General features: G+C 44.6%; 1 protein-coding gene across 2 annotated transcripts in view; it reads right to left on the bottom strand.

The window, feature by feature from the left end:
• Positions 1-8,866: 8,866 nt before the first annotated feature.
• The window catches only part of MAPKAP1 (MAPK associated protein 1), a 239,585-nt gene continuing 225,440 nt past the window's right edge, over positions 8,867-23,011 (bottom strand). For both annotated transcript variants that reach the window (XM_029062939.2, XM_029062937.2), the window contains exons 11-12: positions 15,102-15,199; positions 8,867-10,799 (exon numbers count right to left, since the gene is read on the bottom strand). In XM_029062939.2, the coding sequence (XP_028918772.1) occupies positions 10,674-10,799; positions 15,102-15,199 (224 nt within the window). In that variant the 3' untranslated portion in view covers positions 8,867-10,673. The remainder of the gene's footprint in view (positions 10,800-15,101; positions 15,200-23,011) is intronic.

A 23,011-nucleotide genomic window follows, 5' to 3' on the forward strand; every position in this document is an offset into this window, starting at 1 on the left:
CAGGAGAGTGAAGTATGGACTGGAATGGGGAGAGACAGGAGGCAGGGAGGCCAGTAAGGAGGCTAGACAGTAATTAGGCCAATAGAGACCTTGAGAGAGCGGTCTCAGTAAAATGAAGGGGTTCAGAAGTCCAAAGAGCAAAGTCATTGTGGGTAAGGAGGGACCTGGGGGAGGTGGCAGATTAGGAGATAATTATGGTAATATATGGTGAGATAATAACTATTAATAATAATGGTATTTGCTAAGCTCTTACTATGTGCCAGGCACTGTACTAATCGCTGGGGTGGATACAAGTAAATCGTGTTGGACACAGTCCTTGTCCCTTGTGGGGTTCAGTCTCAATCCCTTTTTTAAGTAGGCATAGAAGTGACTTGGCCAAGGTCACACAAGTGGCAGAGCTGGGATTAGAACCCATGACCTTCTGACTCCCAGGTCCGTGCTCTATCCCTATGCCATGCCATGTTAAGCATAGTGCCAGGCACTGTTCTAAGCACTGGGGTAGATACAAGATAATGGGGTTGGACACAGTCCCTGTCCCACATAGAGCTCATAGTCTTAATCGTCATTTTACAGATGAGGGAACTGAGCCCCAAAGAAGCCCATTTGGAATTGCAGAGGTGGTACACCACTTAGTAATTATGAGGCCAGGATGTAGACATGCTGATGTGGGGTGGGGTAATAGATTGGCCCCACAGCACTTACGTGGGTATTCCAATACCCTGCCCCTTCCCCTTGCTCTAATTATTTTTATGCCTGTCTTCCCCACTAGATTGTAAGGTCCTCGAAGGCAAGCATCATATCTACCAAGTCCTTTGTATGATACTCTCCCAAGTGCTTAGTACAGTGCTCTGAACATAGTAAGCACTCAATGAATACCATTGATTGATCAGGCTTTCCCCAGGTAATTTTTCTTTTCCATCTGCCATTCCCTCCCAACTACCATCTCAGCATTTAGAAATTCCTAGCATTTTGGTATATATCAATTTGCATATTCTATTTTAGCACTTCCTTTCAAACCTGTGGATTATATTGTGCCTGTCTCCCCCATTAAATTGTAAACTCCACTATAGCAGGGGTTGTTTCTTTGACCTTTATTATGCTCTTCCAAGCATTTAGAATAGTGCTCCACACTATTCTAGGGGCTCATTAAATACAACTTTCTGAAAGAATGAGCGGAAAGGGAGAGAAGAGTGAAGGTCGAAGGGACCGGGATAAAGGGAAATGAATGCAAAGAAGAGGAGGGGCCCCAAAGTGGAATCTGCACAATGGGTTTGGTGGTTTTCAACAGCAGAGGGACAGGAGAGTGACAGATAATGACCTATGGAAGCAATGGAAGATGTGAACTGGGAGATGACCGTTGTGTAACAGACAAGATTAAAGACTCACAGAGCCAAAGTCCTCTTTACTTGCGAGGAGCAAATAAGATTGTTTTTTGTACTAACAGAATTGTAAATAATGATTGTGGCATGTGCTTGGATGGAGGAGGAGAAAGAGAACACGGTTGCAAGGAGCTGGGGGCAGGTGAGGTGTAGAGAAGGAAGAAGGGGTTAATTCATTGATTATGGTATGCAGTCTTTGGGAGAGGACAAGAGATGCAGTCTGAAGTGCCCTCTTCCTCTTTTGTTTTCTCTGTTTTCTCCTGCTCCCCTCGTTGCTAGACTTAATTCCTATATGACATAAGGAGTAGCCCCACCCCTGTTTCGAGGTTACAAAAATTATGCAAGGAGGGCAGTCATGCAAGTAAAACTGGTGTGCATGTGTGTTTATGTATACATACAGTTCTGAGAATTGATATGAATACATTAATAATTATGGTATTTGTTAAGCACTTAATATGTGCCAAGCACTGTTCTAAGCACTAGGGTCGATACAGGGTAATCGGGTTGTTCCACGTGGGGCTCACAGTCTTAATCCCCATTGTAGAGTGTGTTGTGGTGGTCAACCAATAAATGATATTTCTTGAGTGTTTGAGCTGAGCTTACACTTGAGAGAGTACAATAGGCTAAGCAGACACGATGCCTACTCTCTAGGAGCTCAGTCGATCGTGCACTAAGTACAGTGGACTAAGTACATGGCATCTATCATGGTGATGCAGAATTAAAGTGAGGAGAGTGGTGGTGATGTGGTGGTGGAGAGGCAGGTTAATCAGTAGTATTTATCGAACCCTTATTCTGTGCAGAACACTGTACACTTGGGAAAGCACAAGACGTGAGGCCTGGAGGAAAGAGCGCAGGCCTAAGAGTCAGAGGACCTGGGTTCTAATCTTGGTGGTACCACTTACTTGCTTTGTGACCTTGGGCAGGTTACTTAACTTTTCTGTGCCTCAGTTCCCTCACCTGCAAAATGGAAATTCAATACCTGTTCTTCCTCCTAGTTAAACTGTGAGCCTCACGTGGGACCTGTTGATCTCATACTACCCCCAATTTTTAGTACAGTGTTTGTCACATAGTAAATGCTTAACAAGTACCACAATTGTTAGTAGTAATAGTAGTGCAATATAGTGATCTTAGTAGACCTGATTCTGAACCCGAAGGAGCTTACAACCTAGCGGGTGAGATTGTCAAAAAAAATACATTGCAGGTAGAAGCAAAAAAATAGGAGGATATGTACATAAGTGCTGTGGAACACTCCCTAAACCCTGGTGACACAGAAGGCCTGGACAATAACGTGGAGAGATGAGAGGTTAGTTAGGGAAAGCTTCCTGGAAGAGAGATAATTTTAGTAGGGCTTTGAAGATGGGGAGTGGGGGAGGCGACGTGATCTGTCAGCTGTGGAGGGGAAGGGACCTCCAGGCAGGATGCAGGACAAAAAGGGTCGATGGTGAGAGAGATATCAAGGTGCAATAAGTACGTTGATGTTAGAGGAGTGAAGTGTGTGGGCTAGGTTGTAGTGGGGTAAGTGGCAGAGCTGATTGAGTGCCTCCTAAAGCCAATGGTGAGGAGTTTCTGTTTGATGCAAACATGGTTGGGAAATGATTGGAGGCTTTGGAGGAGTGGGGAGCTATGGACCAAATGTTTTTTTTGTTTTGTTTTTAGAAAAACGATCCAGGCAGCAGAGTGAAATAGGGACTGGCGAAGGGAGAAACTCATGGCAGGGAAGTCAGAGAGGAGGCTGGTACAATAGATGAGACAGGATGTGACAGATGTGTGAACCAGTGTGGTACCTCTTTGGATGGAAAGGAAGGAGTTGATTTTAGAGGTGCTGTCAAGATAGAAGAATTTGATGACTGACAATATGCGGGTTGCAGGAGAGAGGAGAGAAGGATAAGGCCAGGCAGGGTATGTGGGCTTGGGAGGCAGAGAGGATGGTGCTGTTGTCAGCAATGGTGGGAAAGTCTGCAGGAGGAGAGGATTTGAGTGGGAAGGTCATTTCGGTTTCGGACACGTTAAGTTTGAGCTGTCGAAATGTCTTGAAGGCAGGATGAAATGCAAGATTGCAGAGAAGGAGAGAAGTTGGGATTGGAGAGAGAGCTACTGAATCAGCTATGTAGAGGTGGGGAGTGGATGAGTTCTCCAAGGAGTGGGTGCAGATGGAGACCAGAAGGGGTCCCAGGCTCAGTTCTGCCTTAAGGGACTCCTACAATTTTAGGGTGGGAGGCCGAGGAAAACCAGGAGAGGATAGTCGCCAGTGAAGCTGAGGTTGGCGGGAGAAGGGGATGGTCGACAGTGTCCATCTGAGACAGCTGAGAGGTGGAGCAGGGTTAGGATGGAGTAGAGTCCCTCTAGACTCTAAGGTCACTGAAGCCAGGGAGTCTATTAACTCCATTGTATTGTACTCTCCCAACCACTTAGTGCACTGATCTGTTCAAAGTAAATGTTCAGTAAATACCATTGATTGAGTACAGTCCATTGGATTTGACAAGGAGGATAAATAGAGCAGGGTCAGGGTGATAAATACATTTTCCCGATTCAGACTTGCTTGAGAGGAACCCAAAGTGCAAGTTGGGTGGAGTGGGAGATGTGAGTGGATAAATAGGAGAGAGCTGATGGAGTGCCTTAAAAACCCATGGTCAGGAGTTTCTGGCTGATGTGAGAGGGATGGACAGCCAGTGAAGGTTTCGGAGGAGAGGGGATGTGTGTGCAGTATTGGCCCTCCCTTCTGAGTCACCTACGCATTTAGGTCTGTATCCCTTGAGCACTTTGATACCCAGCTCGCTCCCCGCCCATCCATCCCCACAGCACTTGTCTACATAGTCTTGCACTCTGCCATTTCACCGTCTGCCATTTATTTTAATCTCGGCTCCCCAACTTGTCTGCTGTGTGACCTTGGATGTCATGTCCCTTCTCTGTGCCTCAATTACCTCATCTGTAAAATGGGGATTGAGACCGTGAACCCCATGTGGGACAGGGACTAGGTTCAAGCTGATTTGCTTGTATTCACCCCGCTCTTCAAACAGTGCCTGGCACAAAGTAAGCACTTAGCAAATACCATTATTATTAATGACATCTGCCTCCCCGTGATAAGGATCGTGTCTACCAACTCTATCTATTTGTATTGTACTCTCCCAGGCGCTTAGTACAGTGCTGTGCATACAGTAAGCACTCACTAAATTATGTTTGAGAAAAATGATCAAGGAAATAGCGTGAGCTAAGGGCCGGAGGGAGGATGGTCAGCCAGAGGCCTGATGCAGGAGTCAAGATGGTGTGTGGCAAGAATATCGCTCAGACACCCAGTGGTTTAAGAGGGAGAAGATAAGTCTTACCAGGCCCCGTAGTTGTTTTTGCAGGAGTTGTGATGATTTCTAAGGAGCCAGCCGTAGTTTCTCACCCTGTCTAATTCTGCCCCACAGCACACGTGAGGTGAGTGGTAGGGAGAACAGGTGCAGTCCGGAATCACAGAACGAGAGATCTCTGAGACCTCAACAGCAGCAGATACACGACTGGGAGATAATCCCAGATTGAAGCCATCTTTGAGAATGATCAATCAGTCATATTTACAGAGCACTTACTGTGTGCAGAACACAACATAACAGAGGCGGTAGACATGTTCCTGCCCACAACGACCTTAGGACCTAGAGGAAGGACACTTAAGAATGGCTTAGTAAGGGTTAGGAGAGTCTTTTTCACTGTCGTAGAATGAACAAAACAAAGAACCACAATAGCAACAACAAAATGTTGTCAAACTCTGCACAGCTAGACAAACCAGAGCTAGGAGAAGGCAGGAGCATGAGATCGGGCCACGCAAGCAAGGGAGGTTGTCCCTGGGGGTGGAGTGGCAGGTTCACCGAACAGTTCCTTGGACCATTGAGCAGCCTCGAAAGGCCTGTTCCCAGCAATGCGGTCACTTAGAAACCGATCCCTGACAACTAGCTCTCCAACCAAACAACGATATATATCGAGCACCTATTTGGGGCAGAGCTGCGTGGCCTAGTGGAAAGAGCACAGGCCTGGGAGTCAGTGGACCTGAGTTCTAATTCTGATTCCTCCACTTGCCTGCTCTGTGACAGTGGGCAAGTCCCTTCACTTATCTGTGCCTCAGTTACCTCATCTGGAAATGGGATTAAGACTGTGAGTTCTATTTGCGTCGAGTCTGATTATCTTGTATCTCCATCAGCACTTTCTTAATGGTATTTGTTAAATGCTTACTATGTGACAGGCACTGTACTAAGTGCTGGGGTAGATACAAGACAAGTAGGTTGGCCACAGTCCAAGAGGCCTTCCCCCTTAAATCCTCTTTTCCCCGACTCGCTCTCCTTTCTGCATCATCTATACACCAAGGTCTGTGACCTTTGGACATTTGATATTTGCCCCACCCACAATCCCACAGCACTTGAGTACATATCTTTAAATGATAGATTATGAATTACTTATTCCTATTAACATCTCTCTCCCCCTCTAGACTGTAAGCTCACTGTGGACAGGGAACATTTCTGCTAATTCTGTTGAATTGTCCTCTCCCAAGCACTTGGTATAGTGCTCTGCACAATAAATACCATCGACTGATTGACTGTGAGAATGGTGAGAGGTGTGGTCGATCAGATTTGAAGAACACAGTAAAGAGTGACGTGGGGCAGCGGATAGGGAGGCATGTAGCTTTCTCTCCAAGGAGAGAGGAGCTACTTCTGCTTTAGGAAAAGACCGTCCCCCTGTCATTGGAACTCCCCGGGCCAAGCAGAGGTATGGACAATACCATGATGATGCCGTAAAATACTGACAGAAGGAGTCTGAAGTGCTGGTTGCAGATTGTGAAACTGTAGGAAGGAGTTTCAAATTCTTCTCCACGTCAGCTAAGGAGGTATGGGGCCGGGGAACCATGTGTCTCCAAGCTTCTCCTGCCCTGGACTAAGCCGGTGGAAAGACAGCATGACAAAGCAAACAGAAATAAGCGGAGATGGGCTTACCCCGTGTGCTGTTTTGCCTGCCTGGACCTGGGTCTGGATCCAGAGGGAAGCAACATAGCCTAGTGGATAGAGCCCGGGCCTGGGAATCAGAAGAACACAGGCCCAGAATAATCCTGGCTCTTCCACTTGTCTGTGTGACCTTGGGCAAGTCACTTAACTTCTCTGTGCCTCAGTTTCCTCATATGTAAAATGGGGATTCATTCATTCATGCATTCAATCGTATTTATTCAACGCTTACTGTGAACAGAGGACTGTACTAAGTGCTTGGAAAGTACAATTCAACAACAAATAGAGACAATCCCTGCTCTCCCTCTTTCTTAGACTGAATCCTGTGTGGGACTGGGACTATCTAACTGGATTGTCTTGAATCTGCCCCAGGATTTAGCACAATGGTTTGCACAAAATAAGCTTTTAACAAGTAATAATAATAATGGTATTTGTTAAGCACTTACTATGTGCCAGGCTCTGTACTAAACACTGGGGTAGATACAAGCCCATGTGGGGCTCACAGTCTCAATCCCCATTTTATAGGTGTGGTAACTGAGGCCCAGAGGAGTGAAGTGACTTCCCCAAGGTCACACAGCAGACAAGTGCTGGAGGCTGGATTAGAACCCATCACCTTCAGACTCCCACGCCGATGCTCTATCCACTATGCCACGCTGCTTGCCTATATTTCATAGGAAATGAGGGACAAAGGGAACCTAAACTTTGGACATAAGCGAGAGGAAAATGAAACTTTGGAATGTGAAAAACAAAGCAGTTTTTGTAGGTGGTGAAAATATGTAGCTGGAAGAAGTTTGGATGGTGAACACTTTTGTAAGGCTTTGATAAAAGAAAAGAAAAACACCAGGCTTCAGTCAAATCGTTTGCATAAGCCTACTTCTGTATGTGCTCCTTAAATATTTTGTCATAAACAATTCGATGCATCATCACACATTTGCAAATGTCCCAAACTCATGGTCTCTCTCTTCTGGAAGTGAGACTTAGGGCTCAACTCCCTCTAGACTGTAAATTCATTGTGGGCAGGGAATGTGTCTGCTTATTTTTGTATTGTACTCTCCTAAGCACTTAGTACAGTGCTCTGCACACAGTAAGCAATACTATTGAAGAAATGAGCCCGGCCTGAGACCTACAGTCCCGGGGGCTCAGCAAGCTTCAGCCTTCAGCAGTGAGAAGGGTGAGGGAAACTAGCAGTTTTTTTCCCCACAGATCTGAAACTCCATTGGTCCAAGGTGGGAAAAGCCATTCCCAAGAGAATCAGTGTGGCCTAGTGGAAAAAGCACGAGCTCTTTCCACGGGTCTGGGAATCAGAGGACCTGGGTTCTAATTCTGGCTCCATCACTGGACTGCTGTAAGACCTAGGGCAAGTCACTTTACTTCTCTGTGCCTGAGTCACCTCAGATGTAAAATGGGGATTTAAGACTTGTGAGCCCCATGTAGGAGAGGGACCGTATACAACCTGATTGGCTTATATCTACCCCAGCGCTTAACAAATACCATTTAAAAAAAAAAAGTACCACCTGAATCCTTGTAGACATTCACCCAGATAATAATGATGGTATTAGTTAAGTGCTATGTGCCAAGCACTGTTCTAAGCACTGGGGTAGATAGAAGGGTTGTCGCACGTGGGGCTCACAGAATTAATCCCCATTTTACAGATGAGGTAAATGAAGCACAGAGAAGTTAATTGATTTGCCCAAAGTCACCCAGCTGATAGGTGGCGGAGCCAGGATTAGAACCCATGACCTCTGCCTCCCACGCCCGGGATCTTTCCACTAAGCCACGCTGCGCTTTGCCAGGGGACCTCTGAGCAGCAGCAGGTCAGCAGGTGGATAGTCACACACAAACCCCCAAGGTGCCTCTCCCATTCTCTCCCTGCCTCCTACCTTTGCTGCCAGTCCAGTTGCTGCTCTGGGCAGCTGGAGAGGTCTCCGCCGGGAGCAGGAAGTGCTTCGCAGAGGCTTTTAGCATCAAAGCATGGCACCCATGGCACGCTCTCCCTCCCCACCACCACCAGTCCCTCCAAGCTAGAGCAGGCCTCGGCCAAAAGATGGGTGGCCACCGCTGCTGCTCGCCATCCCTCTCTCTTCCCTCCTTCCCTCCCTCCCTCAGTGGCACAAACCCAAGAGTAACCCACATTAGCACATGCAGCCCGTTGTACATTCCAAGCGCTTAGTACAGTGCTTGGCACATAGTAAGCGCTCAATAAATACTACTGAATGAGTGAATGATAAGCACACCCGGTTCAAATATTCTCTGTGCGGGCCCAGACCCACTAAAAGAAACACAGACGTTCTTACGTGCGCTGGTTTGACCCAGGGAGAAAACCCTTTAGAGTAGCCACCACAAACTGGGCTCGTGCCGATGAAGAGATGAAAATGCTCAGTCAGCTCAATCTCTTGGAATTCCGTAATGCTGCGATAGTTTCCGAGAACCAAGCATGATATGATAGTCCAGACATTAGAGCTACAGAACTTCGACTAGAAAAATTGAGAAAGGTCGTTTTACTGTTACTGAAAGTCACGCTTGAATTTCTGATTTTTATTGTAATTAAAACTGGTGGGCAAAGAGGAGGTTCATACAATTTTTAATGCTGAATGAGTCACAAGAGTAAGACTAAGTTAGTTACATTGCAAAAAGGATATGTAAATAAAAAATAATAAAAATTGAAATTTCAGGCTCTGAACCTGTTTTGCTCAGTGAGTTTGTGGAAGACTGACAGTATTGTAAGAAAAGGAGTCCTCTGTTATAAGAACAGACAGCTGAACGAAAGAGGAATTAATTGGAATGACACTTCACAAAAAAATACATTCTATACTGAAGAGGCATTTCACTAGAGTCTCCTCAACCAGAGCAATTTTTTTTTTTTAAAAAAAACCTTTGAAATGATTCTTAGTGGAAAAAGCAAACGAGGTTCTTAGCATTAGCCAAGAATGACATATACCGATCATTCAAATATCTGCCATTCCAGGAATAACAGTCTTTAGGACAGTATTTGTGCCTGGATAAGCCAGAGCAAGAGACTGCAGAAGCTGTTGTTCAGTGACCTGTGGATCAAGTTTTGTGCCCTGAAGAAATCCTTCATTCTTACACTGAAAATCTTGCCCACATTCTCACCGTTGGTACATGCGGCTCTGCGATTAACAGGTTTAGAGCCTGCTCTGAGATAAGAAAGACGACAGACAACAAGAAAAAAGGCAGTCATAATTTGGTATCGTTCTGTGATCGCTGTCCTAAACCGATGAGTTAAGGCAGAACGAACCAGGAACTGTACTCTCCCGAGCGCTTAATACAGTGCTCTCCACCCTGTAAGCGCTCAATAAATACCATTGATCGATTACTCACACCCCAACATAAGTGCTTTTAATTCATCACTCTAGAATTAAAAATGTTTCAGTCTTTAAGATTAGAAAAATGATCCTAAACTCTTCATTTCCAGGAAGCCGTTTTAGCCCATATCTAAAGAAGGAAGACCAGGTGCATCACTCAGCCCAGAAAGCCTCTCTTCTCCCTCCTACAGGTGAGTCATCTATTCATTTACCTTGCACCTCTGAAGACATAGGCAGCTATATATACACTAATGCTAGGAATAAGTTTTTAATAGTCAGTATTTCAGTGTTTATTCAAGTTTACTAATCTCTAGAAAGTTGTCAAATAAGAAAGCCAACTGAACTATGCTTAAAGTGGTCTACTTATAAATATTCAGACATTTTCTTCCACACCACTCCGCTTCCTCCACATTTTTTTTTTTTACCTGATTCGGATTCCAGAAATATTTTGCACCCCCACCCAAAGAATGGCGCACCATACAAGCCTGAAAAAGATGATCCTGTTTATTAAAAGGAACGATGAACAAATTTTTGTTCTGCTTCTGCTTTAGGAATTTGATCACGTCAGAAATATCTTTCGGGTATATAGATGTAATCAAGCTGTGAAAAAAGCTGGTATCCCCTTTTCTTTTCTTTTCGATTGTATGTACTGCATAATGTAGTTAAGCCAGGAAATGGCTGCTTCACACTCCTAATCCAAATAATCTTCTGCATCAGCAGCAGTCAAACTCCAGCAGATATGGCTCTTAATTTTGGTCAAAAAGGCAGGCCCATTGGGTTTTGTATGTCCCAACCACCTGAACGATGGTAGGAATCCAGGAACCAGAAGAAATGGCAAAAGTGGATTTTCTTTCCTTGCTGCTCTTGGCTGGTGGCAGCTAGAGTACAGTTGGTTGTTCAGGCCCCCACTGGTCCTGGGCCACGGGGAGCCAATTTCCCCCCCAATTCCCTCCCCTCCTGCCCTGCAAATGGTACAAGCAGTTTGTTTTGCTCCGGGCTAGGCGTCACTGCTGTCCTGATTTCTTCTCCTTCTGGAAGCTAAAGCTGGTTCTCCTGCTTAGTTTTCTTTGTTTCTGAGCTATGTAGTCAGCCCGGGCAGTACTTGCTCGTGATTCCAGAATATAGTTCACCTAGAAAACAAGATCAGACAACCAAGTGACTCACAAACAGAAGTTTGGGAATCTTCCTTACCCATCGCAGGGTCCTGAGAATGTGAATCCCAGAGGGGACAGGGACCGTGTCCAACCCGATTTGCTTATATCCACCCCAGTGCTTAGTACAGTGTTTGACACACAGTAAACGCTTAACAAATATCACAATTACTATTATTCTTCAAAGTTGGCCCCAATGAGTCAATTTCTCACTTCCCTTGGAGGAGAGGTGACACCCAGTAATTGTATCTCTGGAGAAAAACCCAATTCCTGCTTGTGGCTGTTTATTTTATTGCTTTGGAATGTGGCTGCCCCTGTACTTCTTCCCCTCCCAATCCAAGCCAATCCATCACCTTCCCTCTACAACTAGAAAAACTAGCAATACTAGGTGGCCTCCCACCTTCACAGGGCTCCCGGGCAAACTTCCACACAGCTCTTGGGATAGGGGAGGAGGGGTTTTAACTCCAACTGAAATCGTTGCTTCTCCACAGTCAATTTCAAGACTAGGCGGTTGAACGGAGTGAAGCCTCTCAGCACTGCGTGTGAATACATTTGGTCAAGTCAGAGCCCAGTGCCCAGGCCTTCTTAAAAAAACTTAAAAAAAAAAAAAAAATCATGGTATTTGTTAAGCACTTACTATGTGCCAGGCACTGTACTGTACTGGCTGGGGTAGATAAAAGCTAGTCAAGTTGGACTCAGGCCATGTCCCATATGGGACTCATAGTCTTAATCCCTCATTTTACAGATGAGGAAACTGAGGCCCAGAGAAGTGAAGTGACTTGCCCAAGGTCATGCAGCAGACAAGTGGCAGATCTGGGATTAGAACCCAGGTCCTTCTGACTTCCAGGCCCGTGCTCTATTCACTAGTCCATGCTGCTTCTCTGCTGCCTCTTTTGTCGCCGCCCATCTCCCTGACTCCCTGCTGCCGCACCTGGCCATCTCAGGGGCCTGTGGCAGGCAAGCAGGCAATGCCTGTTTGTTTTTTTGTATTTGTTAAGTGCTTACTCCATGCCAGGCACTTTACTAAGCATTAGGGTATAACCAATTTATCAGGTTGGACTTCTCCCTCTCCCTCCCTCTCTCCCTAGTCCCTGTCAGGTCACAACTCGGTTGGCAGGGAAAAAATTTTGGCCCCACCTTGTTCAGGGAAACCAGCCCCTGCTCAGAAACGTTTTTGCAGGCTCCCGATAAGTTCAAGGGCACCTCAGCTCAAATCCAGGCCAAGGTGGTCAAAGAGCCTGGAGAGGCAGCTGCTCTGAACTCTCACAGCTGAGTCCAAGGGAAGGTCACAGTGCTATGCTGACTTTCCCGTCCCCGTATTGGGGTTGAAACTCTTCACAATCTGCCTCCTTCCAACCTTTCTGCTTCTGATAAGCTCCATTAGCGGGAACTGAAACATGGTTTCGGAGGGCAGAGGGTTTCTAACCTTGGCCCCCGTCAATTGGACGCTCGCTGGCCAATTTGCCAACTGCGGGTACTAAATCATGGGGAAACCCCAAGCCTGGCCTGATGATCTCATGCCCCCCATTAATAGGCTGCAGCACCTCACTTTACCAGCCTTCATTGGCTTCATTCTTTGATTAGATTGTTTGCCTTCTCAGCTAATCTAGCACCATCAATGAATTTTGGCACATATTACTTGATGAAAGCCTTTTTAAATGCTATTTAACAAGGCTTCTATTTTCTAAATTTATTATCTTCGGTGCTTTGTGATAATCACGTAGATAATTTTAATGGAAGATTAATGTAAGAATTTGAGGATAAAAATGCCCTTTGGTCTGCCATTAGCTGGTTAATATGCTGTGGTTTAAAACTGGCACAATTTTATGCCCTGTAGAGTGTTTCACTTTCATTGCATTTTACAGCTTAAGGCATAAAAATATAGGGAGTTTTCATGGTCAATAAAGCCACAGCCTTCATCACTCGATCATGAAAAGAACCCAATTTGAAAAGTCCGATGATGTCTCTAAAGCTCGTTTTCAAAGCCCATAGAATTACTTACCAAAAAAGGGTTTATCTCAATTACTATAAATGATAAAACCAGATAAATAAACAAGCAGAACAATTCAATGAAAAATGATTGTGTTCCCAAACATCTTGCTATTCCTGGCATCTTCTAACCATCTTTTATTCCGCTATTTGTTCAAACTTTGGATGCACATTTTTGTCAAAGCTTAGGGGTAAGGAGTACTGTATATTGTGTGTGTGCGTGTGTGTGTGTGTGTCAGACTTTTTTTGGTGAACTCAACTTTTAATTGGAGAGTTTTAGACTTGTGCAGAAATTCAGTTAAAAATATGGTTAAAAAGTAAGGGGACCAAGGTGCCATTTATCAGTTATTTAATTGTTTGTATAAAGCTGAGAAAAGAAATGCCAATATCATCTGGGGGTGGCAGACAAAACTTAATATTTCAATTGCTATAAAAATCAGAGATGGTAGAAAAGTTTGATTTTCCAAAGGATTCCTATGATGACTAAACTTGCATGCAGCAACTATTTGTGAAATCAAAGAGATGAAATAAATATGAAAATAGAAATTACCTTTTTTGGACTCAGAAACCCTGTAAGTAAACACTGTGTTGAAAGAGAATTTTGTCCAAACAAAATGATTTCCTTCTGTTAGATTTTCTACAATCTCATAGCGAAGCCCTAAACCTGGGTTTCAGCAATCTATGAGATCCCAACACAGAATTATAAATTTTTAGAGTCCTCTAAAAATTTGCTGACTATTATAACACAGTCTTAAAAAACACAATGAAGAGGTAAAAGACTATTTAACTAATCCCTGAGAACTTTTACGCAAAAGTTCCCTTAACACAAGGAATCAAGTTCCTGTGAGTTTCAAGAAAGGGAAAGTGCAGTCAGTTGTCAGCATGCACTTCAGAGAGAACACTGTTGAGGAATTAGGGGACATTCTTCCGACAATTCAGGTCTGTCTAAAAAAGCATGATGCAGCATTGGAAGAAATAGTTCTGCATACGTGTGTAGCACTGGACTTGAATACTACAATGTGATTTTTCATCAGACTCCCCACCCTGCTCAACAGCTTTATATGTGAACTGACTCCATAGACAGAATGAGTGCAGTTTATTACCACGATCTCAAAGCTCTTTGTTGCTGAAAATGGAATTCAAATCCGTCATACCACAACACTTACAAAATCAGACCAAGTGTTCCTAGTAAGGAAAAATCATGGTCACAAATGAGGCAATGTCGAAGTGAGGACATGTCAAATTAGGCTCACCCTGTTTGTTTTTTTTTTTTTAAATTGGTATTTGTTAAATGTTTACTATGTTCTAGGCACTTTACTAAGCATTAGGGTATAATACCAGTTTATCAGGTTGGACACAGTTCAAGTCCCACATGAAGCTCACAGTCTTAATCCCCATTTTACAGATGAAATAACAGAGGCACAGAGGGATTAAGTGACTTGCTCAAGGTCACAAAGACAACAAATGGCAGAGCCAGGATCAGAACCCAGGTTTTTCTGGCTCCCAGGCCCGGGCTCTTTCCACAAGGCAATGCTGCTTCTCACTTTATGAGAGGAGTGCAAAGATGTCGTTCATCACCCATAATTATACAGGGAGTTGAAGTGTGAAATGATCAATAGAACCACATCCTGAAAAGAGCTCTGGGCCTCAGTTACCTTATCTGTAAAATGGGGCTGAAGACTGAGCCCCTTATGGGACAGAGACTGTCCCCAACCCAATTCGTTTTTATCTACCACAGCGTTTAGTAGACTGCCTGGCACACAGTAAGCGCTTAACAGATACCACAAATTTTTATCATTATTTTTATCATTTGAGAGAGAGCCCTATGGGCACCTATCACGGAACTTAGGTTCATTACAGAGCGAGTCGTAGAACTGGAGACAGCGACAGTCTCTTGGATACAGCTAAGCTTGCAGAGTAAGTAAAATAGAAAAGCTTGGGCTACGACAAAAGTTTTTTCACACGTTTGAAAAGAGCCAACCAACCTCAAGTTAATTAATTTGATCTGCGTCGAGAACTACCGAGGACCTACTGAGAACACATTCACAAATCCTATACACGATCAAAAGGGGCCCGAAAAATGAGGAAAAGAAAAGACTGTAGAAGCAGAAGTCGTTAGCTGGTTCACTAGCAAGGGCAGAAGATGGTCCAGAAGTGTGCACTCCTTACCGAGCTGGTTCCTACAAGGTGAATGGGGGCAAATTAGCCTGATGAAATCCTAAAGCTGTGGAGATTTAAGAAGAAAAGGAATAAGCGTGTGGGGATTTGAACTTGGTTGAAAAGAATACCAACCTTCAGCACGATTTCATTGACGGTAGCAGCGTCGGATTCGAAGTAGAGGTGCTTGGAGTCATGATTGCTAAGATATGTAAGCTTAAATATTGCATGACCTGGAAAGGAAAGAAACAAGGGTTCAGAACAACTCTGAAGAGTTTTTGCAAAGCTTTAGAGTCCGAGGAAGGGAAAAAAAAAAACACCCTTCAGGCCACCCATCCCAGATGGCCATCTCAGTGAAGCATCTGCCCAACAGACGGACGGAACAGGAAAGGGATCAAATGCCCGTGCCACATGCCCTGAACTCTTCCTCTGATCCTGGCCCGCCCTAGCCTGGCCCACCCCGACCAGGAAACACAGAAAACCATTAAATGGCCACTTAGGTCCTGCTCAGCCTTGGAGCAGGGAGGTGAAATTGCTGTTAGAATCGCTTCGTGAAACCAGCCAAGGCAAAGGCATTGTAGGCTGGCGATCTGGGGTTTTTTTTACATTTAAAGTTAAAAAAAAAAAGCGCCAATTAACCCCCAATTTCTTTTCCCGTTAAATAACATCACCGTGAGCACAATCAAAGAGGAGAGACGCTGACAGTAATTATTCATACATTACCGAACCCCGTGGGAGCAGTCTCATTCCCCACTTGGGCATCAAAATCTAGAGTTCTGTAACTCCTCGTCAGAGAGCTATTACCCCTTCCTCCTGGCAGGGAAACAGCAAATGCTTGAACAACCTCTTTCATGAGAGGACTTTTATCAAGCTGAATTGCTTAATCTTCCCACGGCCCCCCTGAGGTGGAAGCAACTTCAAGGAGCCTATGGGCAAAGATGAGCGACCTGGTTGGAGAAAATAACAATGAGCCTGGTTCTCTTGGGGCTTAAGTCCAGAGTATTTGGATCCTATAGAAGGACTGGAGACCCTTGAAAGACCTAGGCAGCCAGGGAGAGCAGGTCTGTCCAACTGGTGCAGTTATACATTTGAACAGGGTCATATACTTAAAAAGCTATAAATTATGAACAGAGTCTTTGTAAAATTATTAGCCTCCTAACAGTAAGCAGCATGGCTTAGTGGAGCAAAAGCCAGTTTGGGAGTCAGAGGTCATGGGTTTTAATCCCAGCTCTGCCACTTGTCAGCTGTGTGACTTTGGGCAAGTCACTTAACTGTTCTGTGCCTCAGTTACCTCATCTGTAAAATGGTAATTAAGACTGAGCCCCACGTGGGACAACCTGATTACCCTGCATCTATCTCAGCGCGTAGAATGGTGCTTGGCTCATAGTAAGTGCTTAACAAATACCATCATTATTATTATAATTACAGTCTCTTTACACAATATCTTGCAGATATATGGGCAAGGCTTCGATGGAGACACGATGCCCATCAGATGTACAAAGGGAGAGATGTGGTGGCAGAGAGATCCCAAAATCAAACAGAGCAGCCTCGAGAGAGAAAGGGAGATGCAGTAACACAGAAATAGATGACATGACAGAGACTGACACGCAAAGAAAGATAAATTATGGTATTTAAGTAATAATAATAATAATGTTGCTATTTGTTAAGCGCTTACTATGTGCCGAGCACTGTTCTAAGCGCTGGGGTAGACACAGGGGAATCAGGTTGTCCCACGTGGGGCTCACAGTCTTAATCCCCATTTTACAGATGAGGTAACTGAGGCACAGAGAAGTTAAGTGACTTGCCCAAAGTCACACAGCTGACAAGTGGTAGAGCCCGGGTTCGAACCCATGACCTCTGACTCCAAAGCCCGTGCTCTTTCCAGTGAGCCACGCTGTGCTTAGTCCATGCCAAGCACTGTACTAGCATTGTGATTAGGTAAGAAAAGATCATCAGGTCAGACACTGGGGCCCAAAGGCTAAGTAGGAGGGAGAACAGATATAGAACCCCTGATTTTACAATCGAGGAAACTGAGGCCCAGAGAAGTGAACCTCTGACTCTCAGGCCCAGCTCTTTTCACTAGGCCATGCTACTTCTCTACATCATAGCAAGGAAACAAGGAAACACAAAAAGAAGCAGACAAAAGGGAAAGATCCAAGTAAACAGACCTGCCCACAAAGCCCTCCCCTCCCCCAGCATACCTCACACCCACCAGTAGTCACACACCACACCTCCAAACTGGCTAGCTCCTGGGGGACAGGCAGTCAAGGCTACCTTGCCCCTTCCACGTTTCAACCTCAAGCCTGGTTCCCACTCTGTGGGGTTTCCGGCATGGGGGAACTGCACATGAGGTGGTCTGGCAGAAAGGCACGGCACCTCTCCGGGCCAGAGCAGGAGCTGGGGGAGGGAGGAGGGGTGGGCAGGGGAAGTGGAGCAGGAGAGAGGTGACCGTGCTGGGTCTGGCTTTCTGCTCACTTCTCTGCTGCAGCTGGCTGGCTATCTGTCCTGCAAGTCTGACTGGTCCTGGCTTAGGGCATCGTAGCAGCTTATGTGGGCAGGATGCATGTCACGGCAATGCAACAGACGGTCTCCTAGTGGTCAGAAAAACTTTATGCTCCTCCCAAAGTGCCTAATATTCTAACCATGTCATCCCAGGCTTTAGGAAAAAATGGGCTCGTGGAAAATAGGGCCCTTTGGAATCCCCCTCATCACGAAAGAGTTTGAAGAAATAAACACTCCCAAGACTAATCTGTACACATTATGCTCAAGGGACTTCAGTCCCCAAAATGCCTGTAACCATCACATTTAGGGCTTCAGGACTAAAATTGGGCAAATACTCTCATATTTAGTTTTTCCATTAGATCTCCTGATATATTGGAAAATCATGGAGAGTAGCCAAAATTATTGATGCTGTATCAGTCAAGTTACTTATTGCCTTTCCCCAGAGAAAACTTGTTGGAGACCTTATTTATATTAGTTCATTCTTCATTTCTCTAAAAATAAACTGATGTGTTATAATTTTGTGGCAAGCAAATTTCTGATTAGCCCTCTTAATTTTACTCTGGTTTGTTAGTCAAATGCTGTTATCATACATTAATCGTGCCTGTTAACCCTTTACTGAAAAAATAACTAATCATTCTTAAAAAAAAAAAACACCTTTGGGTCACCTGGCAAATTAAACATTGGTGGTAATAAACGCAAAATTTCATTACTCTAGGTTATTCAAGACGTTACTAAAGTCATTACAGTTTTCTCAAAAGGAACCAAATTTCAGTGTTTTCCCCATGCTTTAAGGGCAGGGAAATGCAGTCTGAAGGGACGAAATACCACCATGAAAGTTACGGTTTTTGCGATATTACCGATCGGAATGCTCACGCTAACACATTTGTAGGATATGGTATCAACAAAGCAGAAGAAGCTATCGAAGATAATGTTGCAGTTAAGAACCCAAAGGGACCATTTCTCTGGGAATACTAGCTGCTGAAGCCGTTTAGTGCATTGCAGCACTGAATGCCCAATGCAGCTCTCGAGATTACCGGCGCGATCACTAAGTCGGCAGTGCCAGGAACCCCAAGAGCTCACATCTATTTTATCCCTCTGTCTCCTGGTAGGGATGAACTAAAAAAAGTTCCCAAATTTAGTCATCTACTTCTTTCTTCAGAAATCTCCTCCTTTCCTATTCCCGAAGCTATTTCCTTTGAAACTGGACAGAAGACTTTGGAAATGTTCCTATGGATGAAAGAAGGGGAGGGACAGGGTAGGGGGTGGGAGAAAGGGAGAAAATAACAAAACGAGTAATTCCAGCAAAACTTCACTTCAAATTTGTCAAGACTACCTGTATCTCTCTACTAAAAGCCAAGAGAAAATGGATCTTAACCCAAGGTTTGCCAAACCAAATTTAAATCACAGAGGAAGTTCATTTGAGAAAAGCCATAGGAGAGAGAATGAAATAGCTCACCATCCTTTCATCCAGGGCTTAAAGCTTTGATGTGAGGGAGCTCTCATTTTCACTACAGAGTGGCCTTTAAGCCCCAAGTGATAAGAAAATACAATGGTGAAACATTAAAGGAGTGAAATTTACATTTAAGAGGAATCAGAGGTAGCTCTGTGTCTACATCAACACCTTCACCCCAGGGTTTTTGCCACCTATGGGTCTGATCTGGGTGGCCTGGACCTCTGCTGACCCTTGAGCTTGAACAGAACCCTGGCTTCCCAAGCAGCATTCCCCGAAAGAGGGTCTGTACTAGAGATGAGAGTGAAAGGGAACCTGAGAAGAAGGCTGGAATGTGGGTAGTGGGGTGAGGGAAGCATGAGTAGGAGATCCAAAGGCGGGGGGAGAAGATAAATCCATTTTAAGATCTGTAACATGAAAAACAAAAATTGAAAACCGTCTTGAACAAATTCCTTATTTACTACTGACTCAACAATACAGAAGCAGCAACAACTGTCGAAAACAACTTTATATACACAAATGGAACACTTCCATTATTCTGGCTTTCCTGTTCCTGCTGGTACTCTTGGAGAAGTTAAGAGAACAAATGTTGGCTCCTACATACCAATTATGATCTACAACAGTGTTCTCCAGTCCCAAATGGGAAAACTGGGGACAGTGAAGGTCAACAATACTTCTCAATCTTTATTCACTCCCATGCTCATTGCTCATGCCAGACTTTTAACTCCATCTTCAAATCCTTGGCCACCTCCCTTTTCCCCCCATATTCTTCTCTGCTGCCCCTGATGGCCTTGCCACCTATTTCATCAAAACATTTGAAAGCATCAGACATGATCTCTCTGAAATCTCCCAACCTCTGAAGTTCCATTTTTCCTCCTGCCCCCTCTTCAACTCTCCCTTCCTTCCTAGCAGTTTCTCTAGAGATCTTAATATTTATCCTCAACCTGCACCTCTGATACCATGAATCGTATTTACTGAGTACTTACTGTGTGAGCACACTGTACAAGGCGCTTGGGAGAGCACAATGAAACAGAGTTGACAGACACGTTCCCTGCCCACAATGAACTTACAGTCTAGAGGGGGAGACAGACATTAATATAAACATCCTCTTGACTCTGCTCATGGGCAGGGAACATGTCTACCAACTCTGTTATAATGAACTCTCCCAAGCGCTTGATACTGTGCTCTACATTCATTCATTCAATCATATTTATTGAGCACTTACTGTGTGCAGAGCACTGTCATAGTCGTTTGGGAAAGTACAATACAGCAACAGAAAAGACAACACACAGTAAGTGCTCAACAAATAGGACTGACTGATAAATATATTACAGATATGTAAATGCTGTGGGATTGTGGGTGGATTGAATGAAAGGTGGAAATCCAAGTGCCAGGGCAACGCAGAAGGGACTGGGAGAGGAGGAAATGAGGGCTTAGTTGGGGAACATCTCTTGGAGAAGATATGCTTTTAATAAATAAGGCTTTGAAGGTGGGGAGAGTGACCGCTTGTCAGATATGAAGAGAGAGGGTACTCCAAGCCAGAGGCAGGATGAGGAGCTAGACGAGATCGAGGTACTGTGAGTAGGATGGGGTTAGAGGAGCGAAACCTGCGGGCTGGGTTAAGACAGGAAATCAGCGAGGTAAGACAGAAGTGGGCAAGCTGATTAAAACATTTAAAACTTACGATAAAGAGTTTTGGATTCATGCAGAGATGAAGCGTGACCGCTGGAGGTTCTTGAGGGGTAGGGAGATGTGGACTGAACGGTTCTGTAGAATAATGATCAGGGCAGCAGAGTGAGGTATGGATTGAAGTCAGGAGAGACCGGAGGCAGAGAGGTCAACAAGGAGGTTGATGCAGTAATCACAGCAGGATAGGATAAGTGCTTGGATTAATATGATGGCAGAATGGACAGTGAGGAAAGGGCAGATTTTAGCGATGTGAAGGTTGAACTGACAGGATTTGGAACAGATTGAATATATGAATTGAATGAGAGAAATGAGCCAAGTACAATGCTACGGTTACAGGCTTATGAGATAGGGAGGATGACGGGGCTGTCTTCAGTGATGGGAAAGTCACAGGGAGGACTGGGTTTGGGTGAGAAGATGTTTGGGTGAGAAGATGAGTTGTGACCTCTTTGCCTCTTGTGTCCCCTCTCCAGTCCATATCTCACTCCTCTGCCCTGATCATTTTTCTACAAAAGCATTCAGGACATGTTTCCCCACTCCTCAAGGAACTCCAGTGGTTGGCCATCCACCTCCGCATCAAACAGAAACTCCTCACCATTGGCTTTAGAGCACTCAATCAGCTCATGCCCTCCTATCCTGTCTTGCTGAGATCCTGCTAACATGCAACCTAGCCCCTCCTACTCAATGGACCTCAAACTCGTCTGACTCACCGCTAAGCCCTTTCATTCATTCAATCATTTATTGAGCGCTTACTGAGTGCAGAGCACTGTACTAAGCACTTGGAAAGTACAATTCAGCAATAGATACAATCCCTGCCCAACAATGGACTCACAGTCTAGAAGGGGAGATAAGATATCAAAACAAGTAAACAGACATCAATAGCATCCATATAAATAGTATTATAGATATATGCACATCATTAATAAAATAAACAGAACAATAAATATGTACATATATACACAAGTGCTGTAGGGCTGGGAGGGGGTACAGCAAAGGGAGGGAGTCGGGGTGATGGGGAGGGGAGGAGGAGCAGAGGAAAAGGGGGGCTTAGTCTGGGAAGGCCTCCTGGAGGAGGTGAACTTTCAGTAGGGCTTTGAAGGGGGGGAAGTGTGCTAGTTTGGTGGATGTGAGGAGGGAGGGCAGTCCAGGCCAGAGGTAGGACGTGGGCCAGGGGTCAACGGCCAGGCAGGTGAGAACAAGCCACAGTAAGGTTAGCACCAGAGGAGTGAAGTGTGCGGGCTGGGCTGTAGAAGGAGAGAAGGGAGGTGAGGTAGGAGGGGGCAAGGTGATGGAGAGCCTTGAAGCCAATATCAGCCATGGCAAATGATTTAGAGAACAAAAAGTCAAGCCAACTTTTCCAAAGAAATCTCCTTTACAACAGTAAGTTTCCGCTCTGCTATGTCTTTATCCTATTGCACCTTGAATAAATATTGCTTGTTGAAACTATCAGCTAGCACTTCTTTCATTACCTGAGATGCATTTCTCTTAACACCTATCGTTAGGTGTGGATTCCAATTCCCTATAGGTACTAAAATGCATCAAGTTATTTCATACCTGGTTTCCTTTTGAAAATCATCCTTGATCATTCAAAGATCAATAGGCAAGTCAATGGTTTCGGTGCTCTAAATAAATGAAGTACTTGCACTGAGTGATTGTGAACATTTAGGTCTCCACACTGGGTAGCTTCCTATGTTCGTTTATGTAGCAGCGTAGCCCTTGGGACATGAGCTTCAGCGGACGTAGGCTATGACGTCATGGCACAAAAAGCACCGAATGGCAAGCACCTACCAAGTGGTTATATTTGTGACCCTAAAGGGAATGTAACACTAAGAACCGATTATGGAGCATTCTCACAGCATGCTCATTTCAGGATTTTTAGAAATTGTAGATTTGAGGTTAAAAAATTAGAGCTACACTAAACGAGACAAATCTAGGTGTCGTCTAACAAGGAGGCAATTGATGTCTGCCCTATAGTTCCCTCATCCCACAGCACTTATGTACATATCTTTAAATTCTACATTATGAATTATTTATTCATATTACTGTGTCCATCCCTCTAGCCTGTAAGCTCGTTATGGACAGGGAAGGTGTCTGCTAATATTGTTGTACTGTACTATCCCAAGTGCTTAGTCCAGTGCTTGGCACATGGTAAGTGCTCAATAAATACCACTAATTGACTGACTGATCTGTACCCCCCTGCAAAATGAAAATGGAATCTTCACCAGAGAAGGAACTGATCAGCTTTGCCAAAGTACAGGTATCTTGAGCTCCTAAGATGGAATTTATCTCCTGGAGTGTGAATTACAAGTAAAGAGAGAAAGAGGGCAGATGGCAAAATCTGAACCATCAAACCCATCAGCCCAAGACACAAATGAATCCAACAGAACAAAGTAACCGGCCCAGAAGG

Source organism: Ornithorhynchus anatinus, chromosome 4, assembly GCF_004115215.2.
Source record: "Ornithorhynchus anatinus isolate Pmale09 chromosome 4, mOrnAna1.pri.v4, whole genome shotgun sequence".
NCBI lineage: Eukaryota > Metazoa > Chordata > Mammalia > Monotremata > Ornithorhynchidae > Ornithorhynchus > Ornithorhynchus anatinus.